Source organism: Oncorhynchus gorbuscha, linkage group LG07 (genome assembly GCF_021184085.1).
Source record: "Oncorhynchus gorbuscha isolate QuinsamMale2020 ecotype Even-year linkage group LG07, OgorEven_v1.0, whole genome shotgun sequence".
Taxonomy (NCBI): domain Eukaryota; kingdom Metazoa; phylum Chordata; class Actinopteri; order Salmoniformes; family Salmonidae; genus Oncorhynchus; species Oncorhynchus gorbuscha.
In genome coordinates, this window is record NC_060179.1 from 43,566,393 (window position 1) to 43,588,641 (window position 22,249).

The 22,249-nt window shown below is 41.2% G+C and overlaps 1 protein-coding gene across 1 annotated transcript in view; it reads left to right on the forward strand.

The window, feature by feature from the left end:
• The window catches only part of LOC124039894 (BTB/POZ domain-containing protein KCTD5-like), a 50,004-nt gene that overhangs the window by 23,726 nt on the left and 4,029 nt on the right, over nucleotides 1–22,249 (forward strand). The window contains exons 2-5 of the mRNA XM_046356418.1: nucleotides 10,652–10,760; nucleotides 10,912–11,003; nucleotides 16,118–16,213; nucleotides 18,942–19,067. Coding sequence (XP_046212374.1) covers nucleotides 10,652–10,760; nucleotides 10,912–11,003; nucleotides 16,118–16,213; nucleotides 18,942–19,067 — 423 coding nt within the window. The remainder of the gene's footprint in view (nucleotides 1–10,651; nucleotides 10,761–10,911; nucleotides 11,004–16,117; nucleotides 16,214–18,941; nucleotides 19,068–22,249) is intronic.

The following is a 22,249-nucleotide window of genomic DNA, read 5'->3' on the forward strand; positions in this document are numbered from 1 at the left end:
CACAATGAGAGACCCAACACTACATAAAGAGAGACCTAAGACTACAACAGCAAAACATGACAACACAGCATGGTAGCAACACGTCAACATAGTAGCAACACAACATGGTAACAGTACAAAAACATGGTGCAAAGGTCAAGAAGGTAGAGACAACAATACATCATACAAAGCAGCCACAGCTGACAGTAAGAGTGTCCATGAGTCTTTGAATGAAGAGATGGAGATAAAATGGTCCAGTTTGAGTGTTTGTTGCAGCTCGTTCCAGTCGCTACCTGCAGCGAACTGAAAAGAGGCGCAACCCAGGGATGTGTGTGCTTTGGGGACCTTTAACAGAATGTGACTGGCAGAACTGGTGTTGTATGAGGAGGATGAGGGCTGCAGTAGGATGAGGGCTGCAGTAGATATCTCAGATAGTGGGTGGGGAGTGAGGCCTAAGAGGGTTTTTATAAATAAGCATCAACCAGTGGGTCTTGCGACGGGTGTACAGAGATGGCCAGTTTACAGAGTAGTATTTAGTGCAGTGATGTATCCTATAAGGAGCATTGGTGGTAAATCTGATGGCCGACTGGTCAAGAACATCTAGTTGCTCGAGATTAATCTAGCATGGGTAGGATGGTCATCTGAATCAGGGTTAGTTTGGCAGCTGGGGTGAAAGAGGAGCGACTACGATAAATCTAGCATTGGTTTCCTCTAACTTTAGCCTGCTGCTTTGATATGTGCTGAGAGAAGGACAGTGTACCGTCTAGCCATACCCCCAAGTACTTGTATGAGGTGACTACCTCAAGCTCTAAACCCGCCGAGGTAGTAATCACACCTGTGGGGAGAGGGTCATTCTTCTTACCAAACCACATGACCCTTTGTTTTGGAGGTGTTCCGAACAAGGTTAAGGGTAGCGAAAGCTTGTTGGACACTAAGAAAGCTTTGTTGTAGAGCATTTAACACAAAATCGAGTGAGGTGCCAGCTGAGTATAAGACTGTATCAGCTGCATATAAATGGATGAGAGAGCTTCCTACTGCCTGAGCTATGTTGTTGATGTAAATCAAGTAGAGTGTGGGAGCTAGGATTAAGCCTTGGGGCACCCCCTTGGTGACAGGCAGTGGCTGAGACAACAGATTTCCTGACTTTATGCACTGCACTCTTTGAGAGGGGTAGTTAGCAAACCAGGCCAAAGACCCCTCAGACACCAATACTCGTTAGCCGGCCCACAAGAATACCTTCCACCTCATTGCAGCTAAAGGTGGCACAACCAATTATTCAGTTTAAGGGGGCAATTACTTTTTCACACAGGGGAATTGGGTGTTGCATAACTTTGTTAATTAAATAAGCATTCTTTTTTATTTTTGAAAACTCCTTTATCTAATATTTAGGTTTTGGTTGAAGAGCTGATAACATTCAGTATATAAAAAGTATGCAGAAAGGGGCCAAATATTTGCGTGTAATGTATGCTATTTTTTTATTTGTGTGACATTTATTCCTTTTTATTTCTCTGAAATTAATGTTATTACACCTACATACATCTCTTGAGATGTGTGCACCTGAGTTGTGGATGGTCTGCTATCTAATGACTTTGGAACCATAACAAGCTTACAGGACCTTATCACTTCTGCCTTTGTTAATGTAAGAACAGGCTACTCCTCTCAACCATATGCAGGACCACTCAAATTAAATTCCAGTTCTCTGGTTTTGATCGCAACATCAATATTTAAAGAATTACATGGCATTAAATTATTGTTCTTTTCACATCTAATTATTGTCATATTCCTCTCCATTTGCTGGCTGAGAAGGCCCTCGCCACAGTGTGTGAGGAGCATGGTGTGCATTTAGTGCTGGGTTCATGCTTTTTCCACACCTGAGCACACTGCGTGAGGGAAGCAGGGTGAATATTTAACATTATCATCTCCCTGTTCCTCCACTTCTGCCTTCAAACTGCCACCGCTCAACACAATGCCACAGTGCTGCTGTCACTGACAGAACGAGTTAAAAGTCAGCACCACTTCTGTGGTGATGTCACACTGGCAACTTACAAAAAAAGGATAATTATGGATGACTGAACATGCCATGTTGGCCCGGTGATGTAACGCTCCGAAAGTTATCCAGCTCAGCTGGTCACGTGATAGAGAAGCAGTGTCAGCTGTTACCGTCTCCCTGTCGACTGATGGTAAATATTTTACATTGTGCTGCTTTCTCTTCCCCGATACAGTACTCTTCCCCACCTAGAGTGCTCTGGACAGCAGTGATTTCCCCTTTGCCAGCCCAGCAGTGATGAAACTCTAACGGCCTCTTATGATGGGAAAGCTTTCAGGGGCTTCTAAAAGGAGCTGTTAATTTGAAACATTTATCTGTCATAAATTGTTCAGCTAAATGCACCGGCTGTGAACCTGGTGAATGATCTGTACCTTGAAAATGGTCAAGGAAAGCAGAGGGGGGAAAAAAACGACTCTGTTTAATGTTTTTGAAAATTGAGATCCACATAGTTTTAATGTCACTTGCACAAGTACAGTGAAGTCTTTCTTGCAAGCTCTAAACCCAATGATGCTTTGATCAATATCAATGTAGTAAAACAAAAATAAGATGGGTGTGGATTATTTAGCAGTTATATTTGACAGTGAGTTCTTAGTTGTACACCTAAGGGGCATCTGCTCCAACCCTACAATGATCAGACTTCCACTAAGTGCTAGTTTCAGTCTTGTGACTTCTGGAAGGTCTATTCCTCTGTTCAATTCTGTTATCTGCAGCTGCTTACTCAGATTCAAGTTCCCTCTACTTTAAGCTTTCAAGTGCTAGGCATTTTCAAGCTCCAGCAAACGTTTGACTTTCATGTCGTTGAAGGGTGGGCCACCGTGGTATTTCCTGCAGGAGGATTTCTATTGTGTATGGGAGAACGATTAGGGAACGCTTTAAGGCTTTCCCCTCAGATGTGTATCCCCCCTTCTAATTACACCTTGTTTACCCTCAAGTCTTTGGGTTTTTGTTAAGCACTTTGGTCTACTACACAGAACAAAAATATAAATGCAACAGTTTTAAAACATTTTTTACTGCGTTACAGTTAATATAAGGAAATACATTAATTAGGCACTAATCTATGGATTTCACATGACTGGGAATATAGATATGCACCTGTTGGTCACAGAACCTTTTTTTTAAGTAGAGGCATGGATCAGAAAACCAGTGTGACCACTAATTTGCCTCATGCAGTGCTATACATCTTCGCATAGAGTTGATCATGCTGTTGATTGTGGAATGTTGTCCCACTCCTTTAATGGCTGTGCGAAGTTTCTAGATATTGGAGGGAATTGGAACACTATTTCTCGTACACGTTGATCCAGAGCATCCCTAACATGTTCAATGGATGACAGGTATGTTGAGTATGCAGGCCATGGAAGAACTGGGACATTTTTAGCTTCCAGGAATTGTCTACAGAACCTTATGACATTATCACGATGAAACAGGAGGTGATGGCAGTGGATGAATAGTGCGATAATGTGCCTCCAGGATCTCGTCCCGGTATCTCTGTGCATTCAAATTGCCATTGATGAAATGCGATTGTGCGATTGTGTTAGTTATGTTGACATCAGCAAACCGCTCACCCTCACGACTCCATACACTGTCAGTCACCTGCCCGGTTAAGTTTTAAAACCGGGATTTATCCGTGACAAGCACACTTCTCCAGTGTGCCAGTGGCCATTGAAGGTGGGCATTTTCCCACTGAAGTCAGGCCAAGACCCTGGTGAGGACGACAAGCACCCAGATGAGCTTCCCCTGAAGACGTGGTCTTCAGTTGAGGCCGGTTGAGCTTACTGACAAATTCTCTAGAACAATGTTGGATGTGGCTTACGGTAGAACTGAACATTCAATCCTCTGGAAACAGCTCTGGTGGGCATTCATGCAGTCGACATGCCAAATGCATGCTCCCTCAACTTAAGACATCTGTGGCATTGTGTTGTGACAAAACTGCACCTTGTAGCAGTCTTTTTGTGTGTGTCCCCAGCACAAGGTCCCCCTGTGTAATGATCCTGCTGTTTAATCAGCTTCTTGATATTATACACATGTCAGGTGGATGGATTATATGGAAAAGGAGAAATGCTCACTATCAGGGGTGTAAACAAGTCTGTGCACAACATTTTAGAGAAATAAGCTTCATGTGCTTATGGAACATTTATGGGATTCTTTTTTTTAGCTCATGAAACATTGGACCAACACTTTTACGTGTTGCGTTTTTTATATTTTTGTTCAATATAGTTCATCCACTCTATGATGCAATGGAAGTTGGTCCAACAGTTGTTGAAGAGACTTTCAGTGCTTGGCCGTATAGTTCTATGGGTAGGTCTGTTGCGGTGACTATATTACCGCCACACCGGCAGTCGTGAGTCATGACCGCAGTAAAATTCTACTTGACTGAGCCACTAATCTGCTTTTTAGCACTCTGAACTAGAGGTTGACCGATTTATGTTTTTTCAACACCGATACCCATTATTGGAGGACCAAAAAAAAGCAATCCCGATTAATCAGACTATTTTTATTTATATATGTGTGTGTATATTAATGACAATTACAACTATACTGAATGAACAATGAACACTTATTTTAATTTAATATAATACATCAATAAAATCTATTTAGTCTCAAATAAATAAACATGTTCAATTTGTTTTAAATAATGTAAAAAGTGTTGAAAGTAAACATTTTGCCATGTAAAAAAGCTAATGTTTAAGTTCCTTGCTCAGAAAATGAGAACATATGAAAGTTGGTGGTTCCTTTTTAACATGAGTCTTCAGTATTCCCTGGTAAGAAGTTTTAGGTTGTAGTTATTATAGGACTAGTTCTCTCTATACCATTTGTATTTCATATACCTTTTGACTATTGGCTGTGCCTATAGGCACTATAGTATTGCCAGCCTAATCTCGGAGTTGATAGGCTTGAAGTCATAAACAGCGCAATGCTTGAAGCATTACGAAGAGCTGCTGGCAAACGCAGGAAAGTGCTGTTTGAATGCTTACGAGCCTGCTGCTGCCTACCACCGCTCAGTCAGACTGCTCTATCAAATCATAGACTTAATTATAATATAACACACAGAAATACGAGCCTTAGGTCATTAATAGTTTCCGGATTTGACCATATCATTTCGTGAAAAAAAAACATTTATTCTTTCAGTGAAATACGGAACCGTTCTGTATTTTATCTAACGGGTGGCATCCATATGTCTAAATATTGTTGTTACATTGCACAACCTTCAATGTTATGTCATAATTATGTAAAATTCTGGCAAATTAGTTCTCAACTAGCCAGGCAGACCAAAATGTTGCATATACCCTGACTCTGCGTGCAATGAACGCAAGAGAAGTGACACAATTTCTCTAGTTTAATATTGCCTGCTAACATGAATTTCTTAACTAAATATGCAGGTTAAAAAAATACCTCAATGTATTGATTTTAAGAAAGACATTGATGTTTATGGTTACGTACATTCGTGCAACGATTGTGCTTCTTTCGCAAATGGGCTTTTGTTAAATCATCCCTCGTTTGGTGAGTTGGCTGTAATTGTTATGAAGAAATGGTCTTCATACAGTTCGCAACGAGCCAGGCGGCCCAAACTGCTGCATAGACCCTGACTCTGTTGCCCAGAATGCAAGAGAAGTGACACAATTTCCCTAGTTAAAAGAAATTCATGTTAGCAGACAATATTAACTAAATATGCAGGTTTAAAAATCACCCGTTTGGCGAAGTAGGCTGTGATTCAATGATAAATTAACAGGCACTGCATCGATTTATACGCAACGCAGGACAAGCTAGATAAACTAGTAATATCATTAACCATGTTTAGTGATTATGATTGCTAGTTTTTTTTTAAATAAGATACGTTTAATGCTAGCTAGCACCTTACCTTGGCTCCTTGCTGCACTCGCATAACAGGTAGCCATTATGATTACTGATTGTTATAACTTGAAATCAGCCCTAATTAATCAGTCATTCCGATTTAATTGGTCGACCTCTACTCTGGACGTGCGTTGGTAGTACCCAACTACCATAAGGTCCTAATGGACTGGTACTCGGGGCTCTTGTCCCCTCTAAGACCAATAGGTCTTATGTGTGTAGACCTATTAGCCCAAACCTGTGTGGGGGGGGGGGGGGGATAAAAACTAATTATTACCCATGGCAGGAAAAACCTAAAACAAAACTGATTTCAAGATGTATTTTGGTACATAATTGAACAAGCCTTTACTCCAACATTAATTTAAATTTGAGCAATCGCCTTTGAGCGTGGACTTTATTATTATGCATACTGGATGGACTGGTTACCTTATGCTACGCTCCAAAATGTATATCCATGAGTCTGGGAGAGAACGTATAGCCTGGGCAATGCTGTTGGTTGTTTTGCAGGGAGGCTTACAATTAGCCTACATTTAGTGATTTTTATTTTATTTTGAATAGCATAATAAGAGGATTTATATTTTCATAAATAATTGGGTGATATATTACCTTCAGTTCTACAAAATATTTCCACACCTTGCGTTTCCATCTCTCTTTTAGGACTTTCTCGAGCACGCAGAAAGGCTGTCAACAGTTTAGTGAAATATGTTTAGTTGCGAATACATGTTACTATCGATGTTCCCGAACAGATTTCACTTGGTTCCCAAATTTAAGCACGGGGTAGCTGCAGGAACAAGGTGTGAGAGCCCATGGAGTTCAGAGTTTGGGCGGAATATCACGTGTCTGGCAGCAAGGGCATGCATCTCAAACAGTGGTTGATATGTGGAGAGAAATAAGTGTCATATTTATTTCTCAGCTGATCATTAAGCACATGCTCTGCTATAAACCCGAAGTAGCCTACAAAATGGACCGGCTGGGAACGCGTGGCCTCCAGATGTCATGTACACCCCCCCCCGCCTCTGTTCCTGCCCATTTGATAAGTCCATTCTAAATCTTAACAAATAGTACATATTCAGGAAAGAGAATGGTATGATGGGTGAAAATATGATCACTGATGAGAGTGCAGCCTGAGGCAAGGAACAGAGCCCAAGCTTTTTTCTCTCTACTTTCTCTTATCAATAGCCTGTAGTCGCACCATGCTGCTCATGTTTGGATATTTGTTAAGATGAGATTTGTATCGTCACATCTAAATTTGCCAAATAACTCTTAAAACTAGCATATAGGACCAGTTTTTAATCAACTTGATTGTTGTTTTAATGTTCACATATATAAGCTCAAAATAGCCACTTAATATGCTCACTTGCACAGTAGGCCTAATGGGGACAAATATCATTTTATTCAAGCTGACAAGTTCAATTCTACCTACTACTAAATGTCAAGGGACAAATGGCATATCTTGTCAGCTAAATTAACAAGCCTATAACATAGGCCAGCTCATTCTGTTCTTCTGAAATGTTCTTCATTTCAATGTTTCTTTAGACATGACTAATGGATTTACTGTGATAGTGTACAATATATTAAATCAAATGTATTCATAAAAAAATATATAAAATGTAGATGTTTCAAAGGCACGCATCAGAGGCTTGTATGTGTGGAGGCCTGAAGATTCTAAATGTGTGTGTTAATTAACGGTCACTTACTGTGAGACTGGCAGTCCTTTTTATGACAATAACCGGCTGACAAATTTCATGACTGCCACAGCCCCAGCTAAAGTATCTGGCAACAGACCGTATATCTTGCTGCCAATATCTTGCTCATGAACTAAGAGCAATTTTTCCATCTTCGGTGTAGGGTTTGGCATTTTCCATCCACTGTCGATTTATATTCACCACTGTCATGTGTGCTCCCTCTCCGGCCTCTAGGTCACCAGGCTGCTCGTTATGGTGCACACCTGTCACCAGACTTCCCAGCCATTATTGTTTCAGTTTCCTGTCTGTGTTTCTTGCTTTGGATTGTTTATTTTATTAAAACACTTGCTTCCCGACTCTCAGCGCATATCGTTACAACCACAGTATGTTCACTTAGCTGATCTAGCTGCTCTAGGCTTTACCTAGCTATCCCTGTGGTTCTAGCTTTATATCTGGCCTTAGATGACAGTGCAGCCATTGGGGACCTCAAATGGACTGGACATAAATTAATAATGTTTTCTGTCCTTCAAGAAGGTTTGATGGGAGTTTTAAGTTTCTCCCACAATGGCATGTTGCATTATTCATTAGACTTGTCAGTCTTTCTTTGAATATCCTTGTGTGTCTTCCACCTGAGCTCATTCAAATATCATAAGTGACTTTTATGGTATCACTCCCGAACATTCTTGGATGCGCCCCATCAGCATCTTAGTCTTACAACAACCTCCACTTGTGATCACTTAATTTAGCTGATTCATTTTTTTCCCCTTTCTTACTCTCCTATCCCATTCTACATCACTACTTGTCTACTCTGTTACTCCTTTTCTCGATTTCCCTATGGTTTTCTCCCTTGTCCTTTCGTCCACTTCCCTGTGTTTTTGTTGACCGGTGCTCCCCCAGAGGGAGGCTCTTGTTTTTCATGAAACCACTGTGCCCTTTGTGTGTTGGTCCACATCAATCATGAGCCACTGCTCCTCTCATCACCACTCTCCCAAAAACAGGGTTACTTCAAGTGGGGACTCAACCACAAGGCCATGAGCACCCAGAGATCCCAGCCCAAATGAACCAACTCAAGGGGGTCCCGGCAAAGGATTAGACAGAAAGAGGAGTGTGGAGCTCACCTCATTTGCAGATGTGCAGCTTAGAGCTGACACACCGACAAGAGACAATGTACAGATATGGCATCACTGAGGCATGCTTCTACATCTAGGTGGCATGTCTACTGAAACTTTGTATGGCCCCTCATTGTTGAACATTGACGAAGTACAAACATGGCAATAGATGTATTCACTATGGACCTGGCTCAGCACTTTAGTCAGTAATTGTTGTGGAGGTGCCGCTACACCAGCAGATGGAAGTCTTAGCTGACCTATTTCTGTTCTCCTGTACTCTCCACATATACACTACCATTAATAGGTTTGGTCATTTACAAAAGTCCCTTTTTTAACTTAAAGAAAACAACGCTACATTTCTCGTCCATTTAAAATAACATCAAATTGATCAGAAATGCAGTGTAGACATTGTTAATGTTGTAAATGACTATTGTAGCTGGAAATGGCTGATTTATGGAATATCTACAGAGGCCCATTATCAGCAACCATCACTCCTGTGTTCCAATGGCACGTTGTGTTAGCTAATCCAAGTTTATCATTTTAAAAAGGCTAATTGATCATTAGAAAACCCTTTTGCAATTATGTTAGCACATCTGAACACTTGTGCTGATTTTAAAGAAGCAATAAAACTGGCCTTTAGACTAGTTGAGTGTCTGGAGCATCAGCAGGTTTGATTACAGGCTCAAAATGACCAGAAACTAAGCACTTTCTTCTGAAACTCGGCGGTCTTCTTCTGAGAAGTGAAGGCTAGTCTTAAGAAGGCCAGTTTTATTGCTTTCAAAAATTAGGACATTTCTAAGTGACACCTAACTTTTGAACGGTAGTGTACCTGTGGTTAAACTTTAGTGTCTGCAGAAGAGTAAGAAACTGACTCTGAGCATTTAGGCTAGATCATAACCCATGGGCTCCACTGGGGTATTTTTGCCATGGAAAGGAGGCCAGTCAGCAAAAAAGGTTCCGGTTCAGCACTATAGAGAATGCTTTGAGCCAGTTTCTCATTATAGGAAAGACTAATTGGGTTTCACAACATTTGGTGACCGTCTATCTGGTGAAAGTAGCTGTGAATAGATGTATGTGTGTCCGTTGGAGTTTGCCTAGGTTTGTTAGGCTGTGACCAAAGCCTGGAAAGTATGAAAATGAAGCGTGTGTTCTAGTGCCTCAGACAATTTGTCTAGATCACTCCTGAAGTCAAATACTTAACTTCATGCAAACTCACACATCCTGTTGTATTAAGTGGATTTGCACAACATTTGTTTTGTTTCACCCCCCCCCCCATCCACAAGTTTTTTTTGTTGTTGTTGTTTGTAAATGACATCCACACACCATTTCCATTTTAAACCTTACTTGAATGATATTTTTATTCTCTTCTCAGGCGACAGGTGTTACTTGTAGGATGCTGACAAACTGTCTCAATGACTTCTGTGTTTTTAATGGATGAAGAGGGTGGTTGTGTAATTTGTTACGTCTTGTAGGCCTACAGTATGTAAGATTGTGTTGCATTCTGCAGTCTTAATTGTTTTGCATTGAAGAGGGTGCAGTAGTATTTTCCTCTTGGTCCCCTCTGGATTCGGCCTCCTGTTCCAAATCTCATTCTGTTCTGCTCTAATTGTTTTAACCTCCTATACCCCAAGGAGATAATGCTGTTCTAATCACAGTACTTACAGGAATATGGGATTGCTCGCTGTTTGAGCGCATGAGGCTCAAACCGCAAGTCCTTGTGGGAATATAGGCTAGAATCGACTGTGGAAGGCCACAGCGTTTGTGACAAGTTCAACCCATGCAGGGATTCTGATCCCAGGCGCTTTCTTCATTTATACGGGCTGATGTTAGGGCTTCTGTTTCCTGATATACTTGGTGTGGTTTTATGTATTCTATTAACAGCTGGCCAGTGGATTTCCTTTCTTTACTCAACTTGGTCTTCATCGTCCAACAACGGTGAATTGTGAGTCTCGACTACATTTATTTTCTTTCTGTTCCATTTTCAGGATGACACTGGTGCATATCTTATAGACCGAGACCCCACATACTTTGGGCCGGTGCTGAACTACCTGAGGCATGGCAAGCTGGTGCTCAACAGGGACCTGGCTGAGGAAGGTAAGACTGGGCATGTGAGATGCATATTACTGCCAAGGTGCACAGTGAAGCAGTTGGTTTCCAATGTCAGCTTTCAAGTATTCTCTGTAGCAGTCCATTCAGTATGTTGATCATTCTTGCCAGGATAGATTCTAAATGTGTGTTTTTGAAGGTGTCTTGGAGGAAGCTGAATTCTACAATATCACGTCATTAATAAAGCTCCTCAAGGACAAGATCAGGGAACGTGACTGCAAAACATTACAGGTTGGTGAACTTCTCAATTGACACATTGTGCTCTATTGATTTTATTTAAATTTATTTTAAACCCGTATCAATTTTATTTGTCACATACACATGTTTAGCAAATGTTTTGCGGGTGTAGTGAAATGCTTGTGCACAAAAAAACAAAATCATGCAAAGTTGCTTAGGGCAGTTCTGCTTCTAGCTCCTATCTTTCGGCGCCATCTTGTGATTTTTATCACTTTGGGGGTTCCTGGCCTTGGCTGAGTCCACTGTTAGAGTAAATGCACCTGCTCTATCCCATGCTTCAGTATCTCTCTGTCTGTGTGCCTCTGTCTGTGTGCCTCTGTCTGTGTGCCTCTGTCTGTGTGCCTCTGTCTGTGTGCCTCTGTCTGTGTGCCTCTGTCTGTGTGCCTCTGTCTGTGTGCCTCTGTCTCTGTGCACATGTCTCTGTGCACATGTCTGTCTGTTGACTTTCCTTTGACTTTCAATTGCTAGCAACAACAAAAAAGCCGACAAATAAAACTGTTGGCCAAAAGTGCCGGGAGAAAATAAATCCCATTGCTAAATAATGCTTTTTATTAATTGATGGCAATACCAGTCGATGTAAATACATTTGACCATCATGCTTATTGTTTTATAGGTTAATTTGCATCATTAGTTGAATTAATTTGGCCTGTGTATTTTCGTGTGTACCTTATTTATCCAACACAACTGTCACACCCGCACAGCATACTGAGCCTATTTTGAGCGGGATTTCTCCTGCAGTGCCTCAGCTGGTTGCTTCTGGAGTAAAACGCGTGCTTTTATAAGCACATTCATTGCGCAACAATTTTTAAATGAAATTGTGTGTTAAATGTTTTGGTGCGTGATTAAGAAGAGCTACTGTTTTTAATTCTCAACTGGTAATTGAAGCGCGCCTCCCATTCAATTGCAGGAAGCAGCCTACCTTCGTGTCACCCACCACTTTACAACAATGTGAGTTGGAGGCAGTGTGCGTTTTGAAAAATACTTAGACCTGAATGTTTTATTTCATATTATGAGTAGCCTATAGGCAAAAACTTCATAGGCGGCTCATGAGTTTCAAGTTTGGGGAAGCTTACAATTTATCCTACCATTATGTGTGTCAGTTATGATTTTCATGTGCGCATTTTCGTGGAACAGTTTCATTTCAATAACGTTTTCGTTTCCCAAATTCATTGTCATGTCAGCCTGGTGGTTCATTGTCATCATAGAAATCAGAATTTAAATTACAATAAATCAGAATTAAAATTACAAAAAGCTCAGTTAACATTGATACACTGATCCATTGGTGGCTAAAGAAATGAGCGCATGGAACTCAGACTGTAGGCCAATGCAGTAGTAGGCCTATAACTATCATTGCTCTTTCACACTGAGGACTGGTAATTATCAAGGGGGAGATTGTTGGACAGATTTTTCAAACTAAAATAAAGACCTATACAGTTGAAGTCGGAAGTTTACATACACCTTAGCCAAATACATTTAAACGTATTTTTCACAATTCCTGACATTTAATCCTAGTGAAAATTCCTTGTCTTAGGTCAGTTAGGATCACTGCTTCATTTTAAGAATGTGAAATGTCAGAATAATAATTGAGATTTGATTTATTTCAGCTTTTTATTTCTTTCACCACATTCCCAGTGGGTCAGAAGTTTACATACGCTCAATTAGTATTTGGTAGCATTGCCTTTAAATTGTTTAATTTGGGTCAAAGGTTTCGGGTAGCCTTCTACAAGCTTCCCACAATAAGTTGGGTGAATTTTGGCCCATTCCTCCTGACAGAGCTGGTGTAACCGAGTCAGGTTTGTAGGCCTCCTTGCTCGCACACGCTGTTTCAGTTCTGCCCACAAATTTTCTATGTGATTGAGGTCGGGGCTTTGTGATGGCCACTCCAATACCTTGACTTTGTTGTCCTTAAGCCATTTTGCCACAACTTTAGAAGTATGCTTGTGGTCATTGTCCATTTGGAAGACCCATTTGCGACCAAGCTTTCACTTCCTGACTGATGTCTTGATGTTGCTTCAATATATTCACATCATTTTCCTACCGCATGATGCCATCTATTTTGTGAAGTGCACCAGTCCCTCCTGCAGCAAAGCACCCCCACAACATGATGCTGCCACCCGTGTGGTTCACGGTTGGGATGGTGTTCTTCGGCTTGCAAGCCTCCGCCCTTTTCCTCCAAACATAACGATGGTCATTATGGCCAAACAGTTCTATTTTTGGGATTGATTTGCACTTTTCGCACAAGTACGTTCATCTCTAGGAGACAGAACACATCTCCTTCCTGAGGGGTATGATGGCTGCGTGGTCCCATGGTGTTTATACTTGCGTACTATTGTTTGTACAGATGAACGTGGTGCCTTCAGGCATTTGGAAATTACTCCCAAGGATGAAACCAGACTTGTGGTCTACAATTTCTTTTCTGCAGTTTTGGCTGATTTTCTTTTTTGAGATACATTTTTTTACTTGTGTCATGCACAAAGTAGATGTCCTAACCAACTTGCCAAAATGATAGTTTGAAATTTGTAGTAGTTGAAAAACAAGTTTTAATGACTCCAACCTAAGTGTATGTAAACTGCCGACTTCAAGTGTGTGTGTGCCAGTCAAAAGTTTGGACAGGCCTACTCATTCAAGAGTTTTTCTTTATTTTTACTATTTTCTACATTGAAGAATAGTAGTGAAGACATCAAAACTATGAAATAACACATGGAATCATGCAGTCACCAATAAGGTGTTAAACAAATCAAAATATATTTTAGAATCTTCAAAGTAGACACCCTTTGCCTTGATGACAGCATTGCACACTTGCCATTCTCTCAACCAGCTTCATGATTTAGTCACCTAAAATGCATTTCCATTAACCTAACTTCAATTAGGTGTGCCTTGTTAAGTCAATTTGTGGACACTAATAAGAAGAGGAGACTTGCTTGGGCCGAGAAACATGAGCAATGGACAATAGACCGGTGGAAATCTGTCCTTTTGGTCTGATGAGTCCAAATTAGAAATTTTTGGTTCCAACCGCCGTGTCTATGTAACGCAGAGTAGGTGAACGGATTATCTCCAAGTGTGGTTCCCACCGTGAAGCATGGAGGAGGAGGAGGTGTGGCGGTGCTTTGCTAGTGACCCTGCCAGGGATTTGTTTAGAATTCAAGGTACACTTAACCAGCATCGCTACCACAGCATTCTGCAGCGATACGCCATCCCATTTGGTTTGCGCTTAGTGGGACAATCAATTATTTCTAAAGGGACATTGAGCCAACACACCTCCAGGCTGTTTACGGGCTATTTGACCAAGAAGAGTGATGGAGTGCTGCATCAGATGACCTGGCCGCCACAGTCACCTAATCTCAAACCAATTGAGATGGTTTGGGATGAGTTGGACTGCAGAGTGAAGGAAATGTAGCCAACAAGTGCTCAGCATATGTTGGAACTCCTTCAAGACCGTTGGAAAAGCATTCCAGGTGAAGCTGGTTGAGAGTGCCAAGAGTGTGCAACGGGTGGTTACTTTGAAGAGCACTTGTTTTGCTTAGTACAATTCCATATGTGTTGTTTCATAGTGTTGATGTCTTCACTATTATTCTACATTGTAGAAAATAGTGGAAATAAATTGAAGCCTTTTAATGAGTAGGTGTCCAGACTTTTGACTGTGTGTATTGTATTTTACCACCCTTTTTCTCGATCTTGTCTGATCGCTGCAACTCCCCAACGGGCTCAGGAGAGGCGAAGGTGGAGTCATGCGTCCGCCTAACCACACTCCTTAACAGCCACCAGCTTAACCCGGAAGCAAGCCGCACCAATGTGTTCGGAGGAAACACCGTTCAGCATGCAGGCACCCGGCCCATCACAAGGAGTTGCTAGGGAGCGATGAGCCAAGTAAAGCACCCCCGGCCAAACCCTCCCTTAACCCGGACGACACTGGGCCAATTGTGTGCCGTCCTATGGGACTCCCAGCCACGGCCCATTGTGGCACTGCCTGGGAATGAACCCGGGGCTGTAGTAACGAATCTAGCACTGCGATGCAGTGCCTTAGACCGCTGTGCCACTATATATTATATATATTTTTAAAATATCGTTCGCAATGGATGTTAAAAAAATACTTTCCTACATTTCCACGTAGTAGGCCAGGTACTTCTATGCGTGCTCAGGCACGCATGCTCCCTCAACATTATCAGGACATAGAAAGCAGACATTCTCATTGCTCACAAACAAAAGACAAATCTGGTAAATGGTTATGAACTAAACCAAAACTTGTTTCTCTCACAAGTGTAGCAGGTTGTGAACTCTGCAAATAATGTTTTCACTCCAAAAATGGCAAATCATCCAAGGGTATACGAGTCGCTCAATGAATGTGCAAGAATTGGTGGGAGACAACTGACCCACTCTGGAGAGAGACTCGTCTATATCTTCACCACACACCCCTCCCCTTTTTCTCTCAACACTTTAAATTAGAATCAAGACACATCTTAGATGCTTTTCACTGACAGCTGCAACTGAATAATCAGCTAGGTCTATTGTGATTTGAAACAATCCACAGCATTTTTTTTGTGGCAGTCATGCTTTCTGTTTGAAGTATTTTGAATGATTCTATTTCTGTGTAGACCGATATACCTTTACTTCCCTATTGGACTCACCGCTATGCCATTTATATCCTGTTCTATTGGTTTTCAGATCAACTTTATTTCATTGTCCAGAAGCCAAAGACACAATCCTTGTCATATTAGCAACCCATCCTAGTTGTTGCATATGGAACTGATATCCAGTTTAGAATGGTGTTTTCAAATCAAAATCAAATGTTATTTGTCACATGCACTGAACAAAAAAAAATAAAAAAGAGTAAGCGATAAGAATAACAAATAATTAAAGAGCAGCAGTAAATAACAATAGCAGGGGGTACCCGGTCAGAGTCGATGTGAAGGGGCACCAGTGTCGAGGTGCATGTTCGCAAATTTTCGAATATTACTTTTTATTGGCTGCTTCGTTACTTAAGTTGCATGTTCTGTTTCGATGCGTTATCTAAATGTTTCTTTTGTCATTCTGAGCAACGTGAGTGGACGTCCTAATGGGTTATACACCCAATGCATATGGGTCGGGTAAAGCTCTCACTCTCTCCCCAGGCTCCAGTGAAGCATGTGTACCGGGTGCTGCAGTGCCAAGAGGAGGAGCTCACCCAGATGGTGTCCACAATGTCAGACGGCTGGAAGTTTGAGCAGGTAATGCTGACTCCCACCACAAGGAGACAAATGTTATTTTATTTGTACTTCTATCACCCAAACCAATACAATCCATTAATTTGAAAAGGTCTTTAATAAAAATTACAAATAAATCAGTGTCTTATATGTGATCTGGGCATCCCTCTGCTCTGATTGGTTGTTGCAGCTTGTCAGTATAGGTTATGGGTGGGCCCAGAAGTCAGTTTCTGCTGAATTGTGAAAGGGGAGGAGTCTACTTTCCCAAACCACAGTGGAAAAGTGTGTCCCACAATGTTCTGTCCTTGGGCTGGTGACTGCATGTCTCCTATGTACCCATTCACAACCCTTTTGGCCTCTGTATCCCAGCTTTATGCACACAAGGTGGCCATTTTGAGTTGATTTTGAGATGTGTACTGTTTGTCCAACAAAGACCCAAATGAACACGGCACCCTTTGTGTCTGTTTGACTATGTTGTCAGTTTTCTGGTAATACTTCTTGTTATTTACATGTTTTTCTTGACAATGTATTGTCTTAAGAGGACATTTCTGGGACCATGTTTAATCTTTAACATACAGTGCATTCAAAGTATTCAGACCCCTTGATTTTTGTCCACATTTTGTTACGTTACAGCCGTATTCTAAAATGGATTAAGTAAAAATAAATTCATAATAAATCCTCAATCTACACACAATACCCCATAATGACAAAGCAAAATGTTTTTTTTATTCATAAAAAAATGGACATACCTTATTTACCTGAGTATTCAAAAACCTTGCTATGAGACTTGAAATTGAGCTCAGGCGAATCCTATTTCCATTGATCATCCTTGATGTTTCTACAACTTGATTGGAGTCCACCTGTGGTAAATTCATCAAAACATTTCTGCTGCATTGCAGATCCCAAGAGTATTGAGTCTCCCCTGGCCCCACTGTCTCTGTGGGGATAGGATCACTGGATCTCCCAGACAGCTGGAATGTCACTAATAGTCTTACAAGGGTCAGACGGGAAACACCTTAAAACACATACTTGACCTAAGCTTAAGGCTCAGCAGCAGTGAGCCTAGTCGTCTGGGGATATGTAACCAATTACTCCTCATTCAGAGCCACTCAGTCCTGGGTTGTTCATTAGGGAACGTTTTCCAACAGAAAATGTAGATGTTTTTTTTTTATTGGAGAAGTTCAGAGTACCGCCCAGTTTCACACCCTTTTCTGATATTTTTCTTCAATTTGTGCTACTGAACCCGATCCTGGGCTTTAGGTTTCTAAATACTCTTGCTATGTCCACGGATCATACATGCTAGATTGGTTGAGAAAGGTTCTTGAATCACGTTTTTTCAACATTTTAATGTACTTTTTTATTTGATTTAACTAGGCAAGTCGGTTAAGAACAAAGGATTATTTACAATGACGGCCTACCCCGGGCAAACCCGAACGACGCTGGGCCAATTGTGTGCCGCCCTATGAGACTCCCAATCACGGCCAGTTGCAATTCCGCCTGTAGTCGAACCAGGATCTGTAATGACGCCACTAGTACTGAGATACAGTGCCTTAGGCTGCAGAGTGGTGCAGCGGTCTGTGGTGTATGAATGCTTATTCAGAGTTACCTCAGAAAACAAATGATCTGCAAGTTGACTGCACTTTAAGACACATTTGGTTTCATTGAGGTTTTGACCATATCGTTGGACTTGAATGGGTATCACGATGGGTGAGAACTGACACTGGTTGTACTTGGTACAGTAGCTAGTAGCTATAATATTTAGCATCAATATAGAGTAGCGTAATACTCTTGCCTCCTGTGTGAGACAGCTCTTGGGAACAACACGGCTCCTGCAGAAGTGGCTAATGAGGCTGGGCATGTCGAGACATGCACACCCACAAGAGTACACTGTACTGTACACATACTGACTGGTTGAACACAAGTTAAACGCATTCGACTAAGAGGAGGAACAGGTGTTTGTCTGACATTGTCATATGTATTTTGTAGGCCGAAGTACTCCGCATTGATTTGCATAACATCACCTCACCGTCTGCATGTTTGTTTAACAATCTGTTGTCCCTGTCTGAGTTGTTTTATTTGTCCTTAAAAGGTTAACCCTTTAATGACCCACTCCAGCTATTTGTGAACGTTTCCTGTTGAAAAATGATATTCCAGGTATAAATACAGTACTCTCACTTAATAGTAAATAAATTAGGTGACGAGTTGGTCTGATGGGTGCACTCTGACATTTTAGTTGTGCATTCCATGCTGTAACTAGATCACCTGGCTGCACAGCAGTGAGTGACTCACAAGGCTCTGGTCTCGTCGTGGTGTGCTTGTAAACAAACTCTGTGTGATTGGGGACTACCAGTAAGCTTCATAATGAAAAGTTGTGACTGGTGAAATGAAGAACTCAATCTTTATCTCCTTACGTATCGCACAAGCAGGTATTTACTTGAATGTAGCTATAAGTATGAACTTTTATTATTATAAATAAACGTAATAGTTTTGACGGTATTGGAAAACCATCTAGTGGCTAATTTCAAAGACCCCGGTGTACGGTATATTACCGACGCCTATAGCCATTTCACATTGTGTTCTGAACTGTTTCAAGCTCTCTTGTTTTCTACCTATTATCTAATGCTTTTAGTACTGTTCAAACTCATCACATTTCTGTTATCTAAGTACACTGTAACCCACTTTCTGTCCTCATTTTGTCTCTGAAGCTAATTATTTCTGTGCTCGCTCTCTCTCTCCTCTCACCCCACCCCAGCTGGTCAGCATTGGCTCCTCTTATAACTACGGAAATGAAGACCAATCTGAGTTCCTTTGTGTGGTCTCCAAGGAGCTGCACAACCAATCATACGGCACAAACAGTGAGCCCAGTGAGAAAGCCAAGGTGAGTGTGAACACCGGCAGTCAGGCAAGTGAGAATTCCATGACAAGCTTGTCTGAATAGTGGCTTGTTCTGGATGTCTAAATGGACCACATTTACTAACCTTGCTTTTATGGGACAGTGATAAATGGCCCTGGTTTGCTGACGTAAACGCTCAGAGGAGTCCATTTTAAAGAAGATGGGTTTGGACTGCTGCACAGAGTAATTAATTGATAAAAGCGAATTGAGTGTTTTCTGAAAAGTATAAAACATTGGTCAATTAGTTAGGTTAGCGATTGAATTAGCCTTCATTGAATCAAGCCAAGTCCATTTTCATAGCAGTTAACATTTACTTTCAACAATTTGGTGTCTAAATCAAAAGGACAGTTCTGTTAGTGTAAAGCTATCAGTCAGACTACATTCAGGCCTAAGTGCATTTTTACAGTATTACAAGATTGATGCAATGTTAGATTTGACCTTAGACCGAACCCCCACAAAATCAAATATCCATGTTAGTAGGACCTTGAACATGGGCTTGAGGATTACTGGGACTATTAGTGGGGAAGTTCATTCTCTGAGGGCTTTTGGATCAAATTAGCAGGCCTAGCTGTGGGAATTACTAGTCCCATCTGCAGGTGCCCAGTCCTCCAGGGCATGCTTCACTCACTTATTTTCATCAGGCTCCTTCTAGTCCCAGATTTGGTCATTCTATTGAATTGTTGCAAATAGGCTGCAATTTAAGGGTGTTTTCACACACAGTTTTGAGCTATAGTTTGAATCAGTTGGATTATTTGTTGTGTTGTATTTTTTTCATTTTGGTTCGTTTGGTTTCATATTGCCAAATGTCAAACAAACTAAAATGCCCCACCAAAAACACGTGTTCATGCAAGTCATTTGTTTATTGGAGAAAAATTCTAGAGTTAAATCCATCTGACTATCAAGAAGCATAACTTGTGTGTCCCAAACTTCATATGTCTTTCGCTTTGGTCTTACAACAACATGTGGGAGATAATGGCACAATAGCCTCTCTGAGGTAAATGGGGGGTGGGGAGGTGGGCAGGCAGGCAATGAGAGAAGGCATATCGGCTTGATTGGAGCTATAGCCTTCAAGTAAGATTCACTTGCAGTCTTCCCTAATCTGCATCAGATGCGCCCATAAATGCAGTGCTACTTACAATGTTTCAGAAATATTAAGTTATGATAGGCTTCTTCTTGCATTTACATTTACATTACATTTAAGTCATTTAGCAGACGCTCTTATCCAGAGCGACTTACAAATTGGTGCATTCACCTTATGACATCCAGTGGGACAGTCACTTAACAAATCAAAAGCTTACAGTCCTCTGTTTGGTCCGGACTGCATTCACACCTGCAGCTATCCGTACCATGGTGCAAATGGAATCTGACCAAGACCGCCATTTTTGTATGAACCACGGTGCATTGTTTAGTGCGCTCCGGATAGTGTTCACACCAGTCCAAACGAACCAAACTAAGGGGAAATTGCTCCAAAACAATTTGGTGTGAAAGCCCCCCAAGAAGTCTTAGATTAAATCAGATTTAAATGTCACTTTGGTACAGAGCAAAGCAATCACAGAGACCGCTTAAGAGAGGGCATATCAGCTCGATTGCTTACTAGATGTGAAAGTAGCCTTCCCTCCGACCCGTCAATGTCCAAATGTTGAGATTAAAACATATTTTTAAATGTAAAAAATATATATATTATATTTTTTTAAATATATTTGCTAAGTTTTTATTTCACCTTTATTTAACCATGTAGGCTAGTTGAGAACAAGTTCTTATTTGCAACTGCGACCTGACCAAGATGAAGCATAGCAATTCGACACACACCAACACAGAGTTACACATGGAATAAACAAAACATACAGTCAATAATACAGTATAATTTTTTTTTATAAAGTCTATATACAGTGTGTGCAAATGAGGTAAGATAAGGGAGGTAAGGCAATAAATAGGCCATGGTGGCGAAGTAATTACAATATAGCAATTAAACACTGGAATGGTAGATGTGCAGAAGATGAATGTGCAAGTGGAGATACTGGGGTGCAAAAGAGCAAGATAGATAAATAAATACAGTATGGGGATGCGGTAGATAGATGGGCTGTTTACAGATGGGCTATGCACAGGTGCAGTGATCTGTGAGATGCTCTGACAGCTGGTGCTTAAAGCTGGTGAGGGAGACATGAGTCTCCAGCTTCAGTGATTTTTGCAGTTCGTTCCGGTCATTGGCAGCAGAGAACTGGAAGAAAGGCGACCAAAGGGAGAATTGGCTTTGGGGGTGCCCAGGTGAGATACTCCTTCTGGAGCGTGTGCTACGAGTGCGTGCTGCTATGGTGACCAGTGAGCTGAGATAAGGCGGGGCTTTACCTAGCAGAGACTTGTAGATAACCTGAAGCCAGTGGGTTTAGCGACGAGTATGAAGCGAGGGCCAACCAACGAGAGCGTACAGGTCGCAATGGTGGGTAGTGTATGGGGCTTTGGTGACAAAACGGATGGCACTGCGATAGACTGCATCCAATTTGTTGAGTGTAGAGTGTTTGAGGCTAGAACTTTTGAGAATCAAGTCCAAGAGGTGTAATAGTAGTCAGCTAGGTTTCTATCCAATTGGTGACAGATTTTAGTGCAAGTTTTCTAAAATTTGCATTAAAAAATTTGTGTATGCGCTCTTGACAACAGTTCAACTGATAAAGTGGACAGGATTGGTTATATGATGAGGGATGGATAAGAGCAGTATCATTTGTAATTGGCAGCCAAACAGATCATGTCACCAGCATTCAAATAATACCCTCCAATATTTATTAGAAAATTTGCATCAAGCTCATCATTGTCCATCACTTAACCACCATGAAGTTCATCAAACCTTATTTAATCTGCATATGAACTCTTAATGCTTTTCCATGTGGTATTGGTAGTACAACCTAACATATCATTGCGTGACTCCAAGTTTACTTATACACGATGGTTTAGTTTATATGAATATTTGCGCATAAAGGAGTTTCCATCGAATTGTCACAAAAAATTCACCGACCAAACAATTATCTCACTTTGTCTATAATGTTTTGTCGGCAATGGGACATTTTTACACACATCTGCTGTTTCCATCAGTCCTGTTATGAGTTTTTATGCATCAGGTAATTCATTTGCATGGAATGGTTGGATGGAAACCTGGTTAGTGATGCATCCCCAGT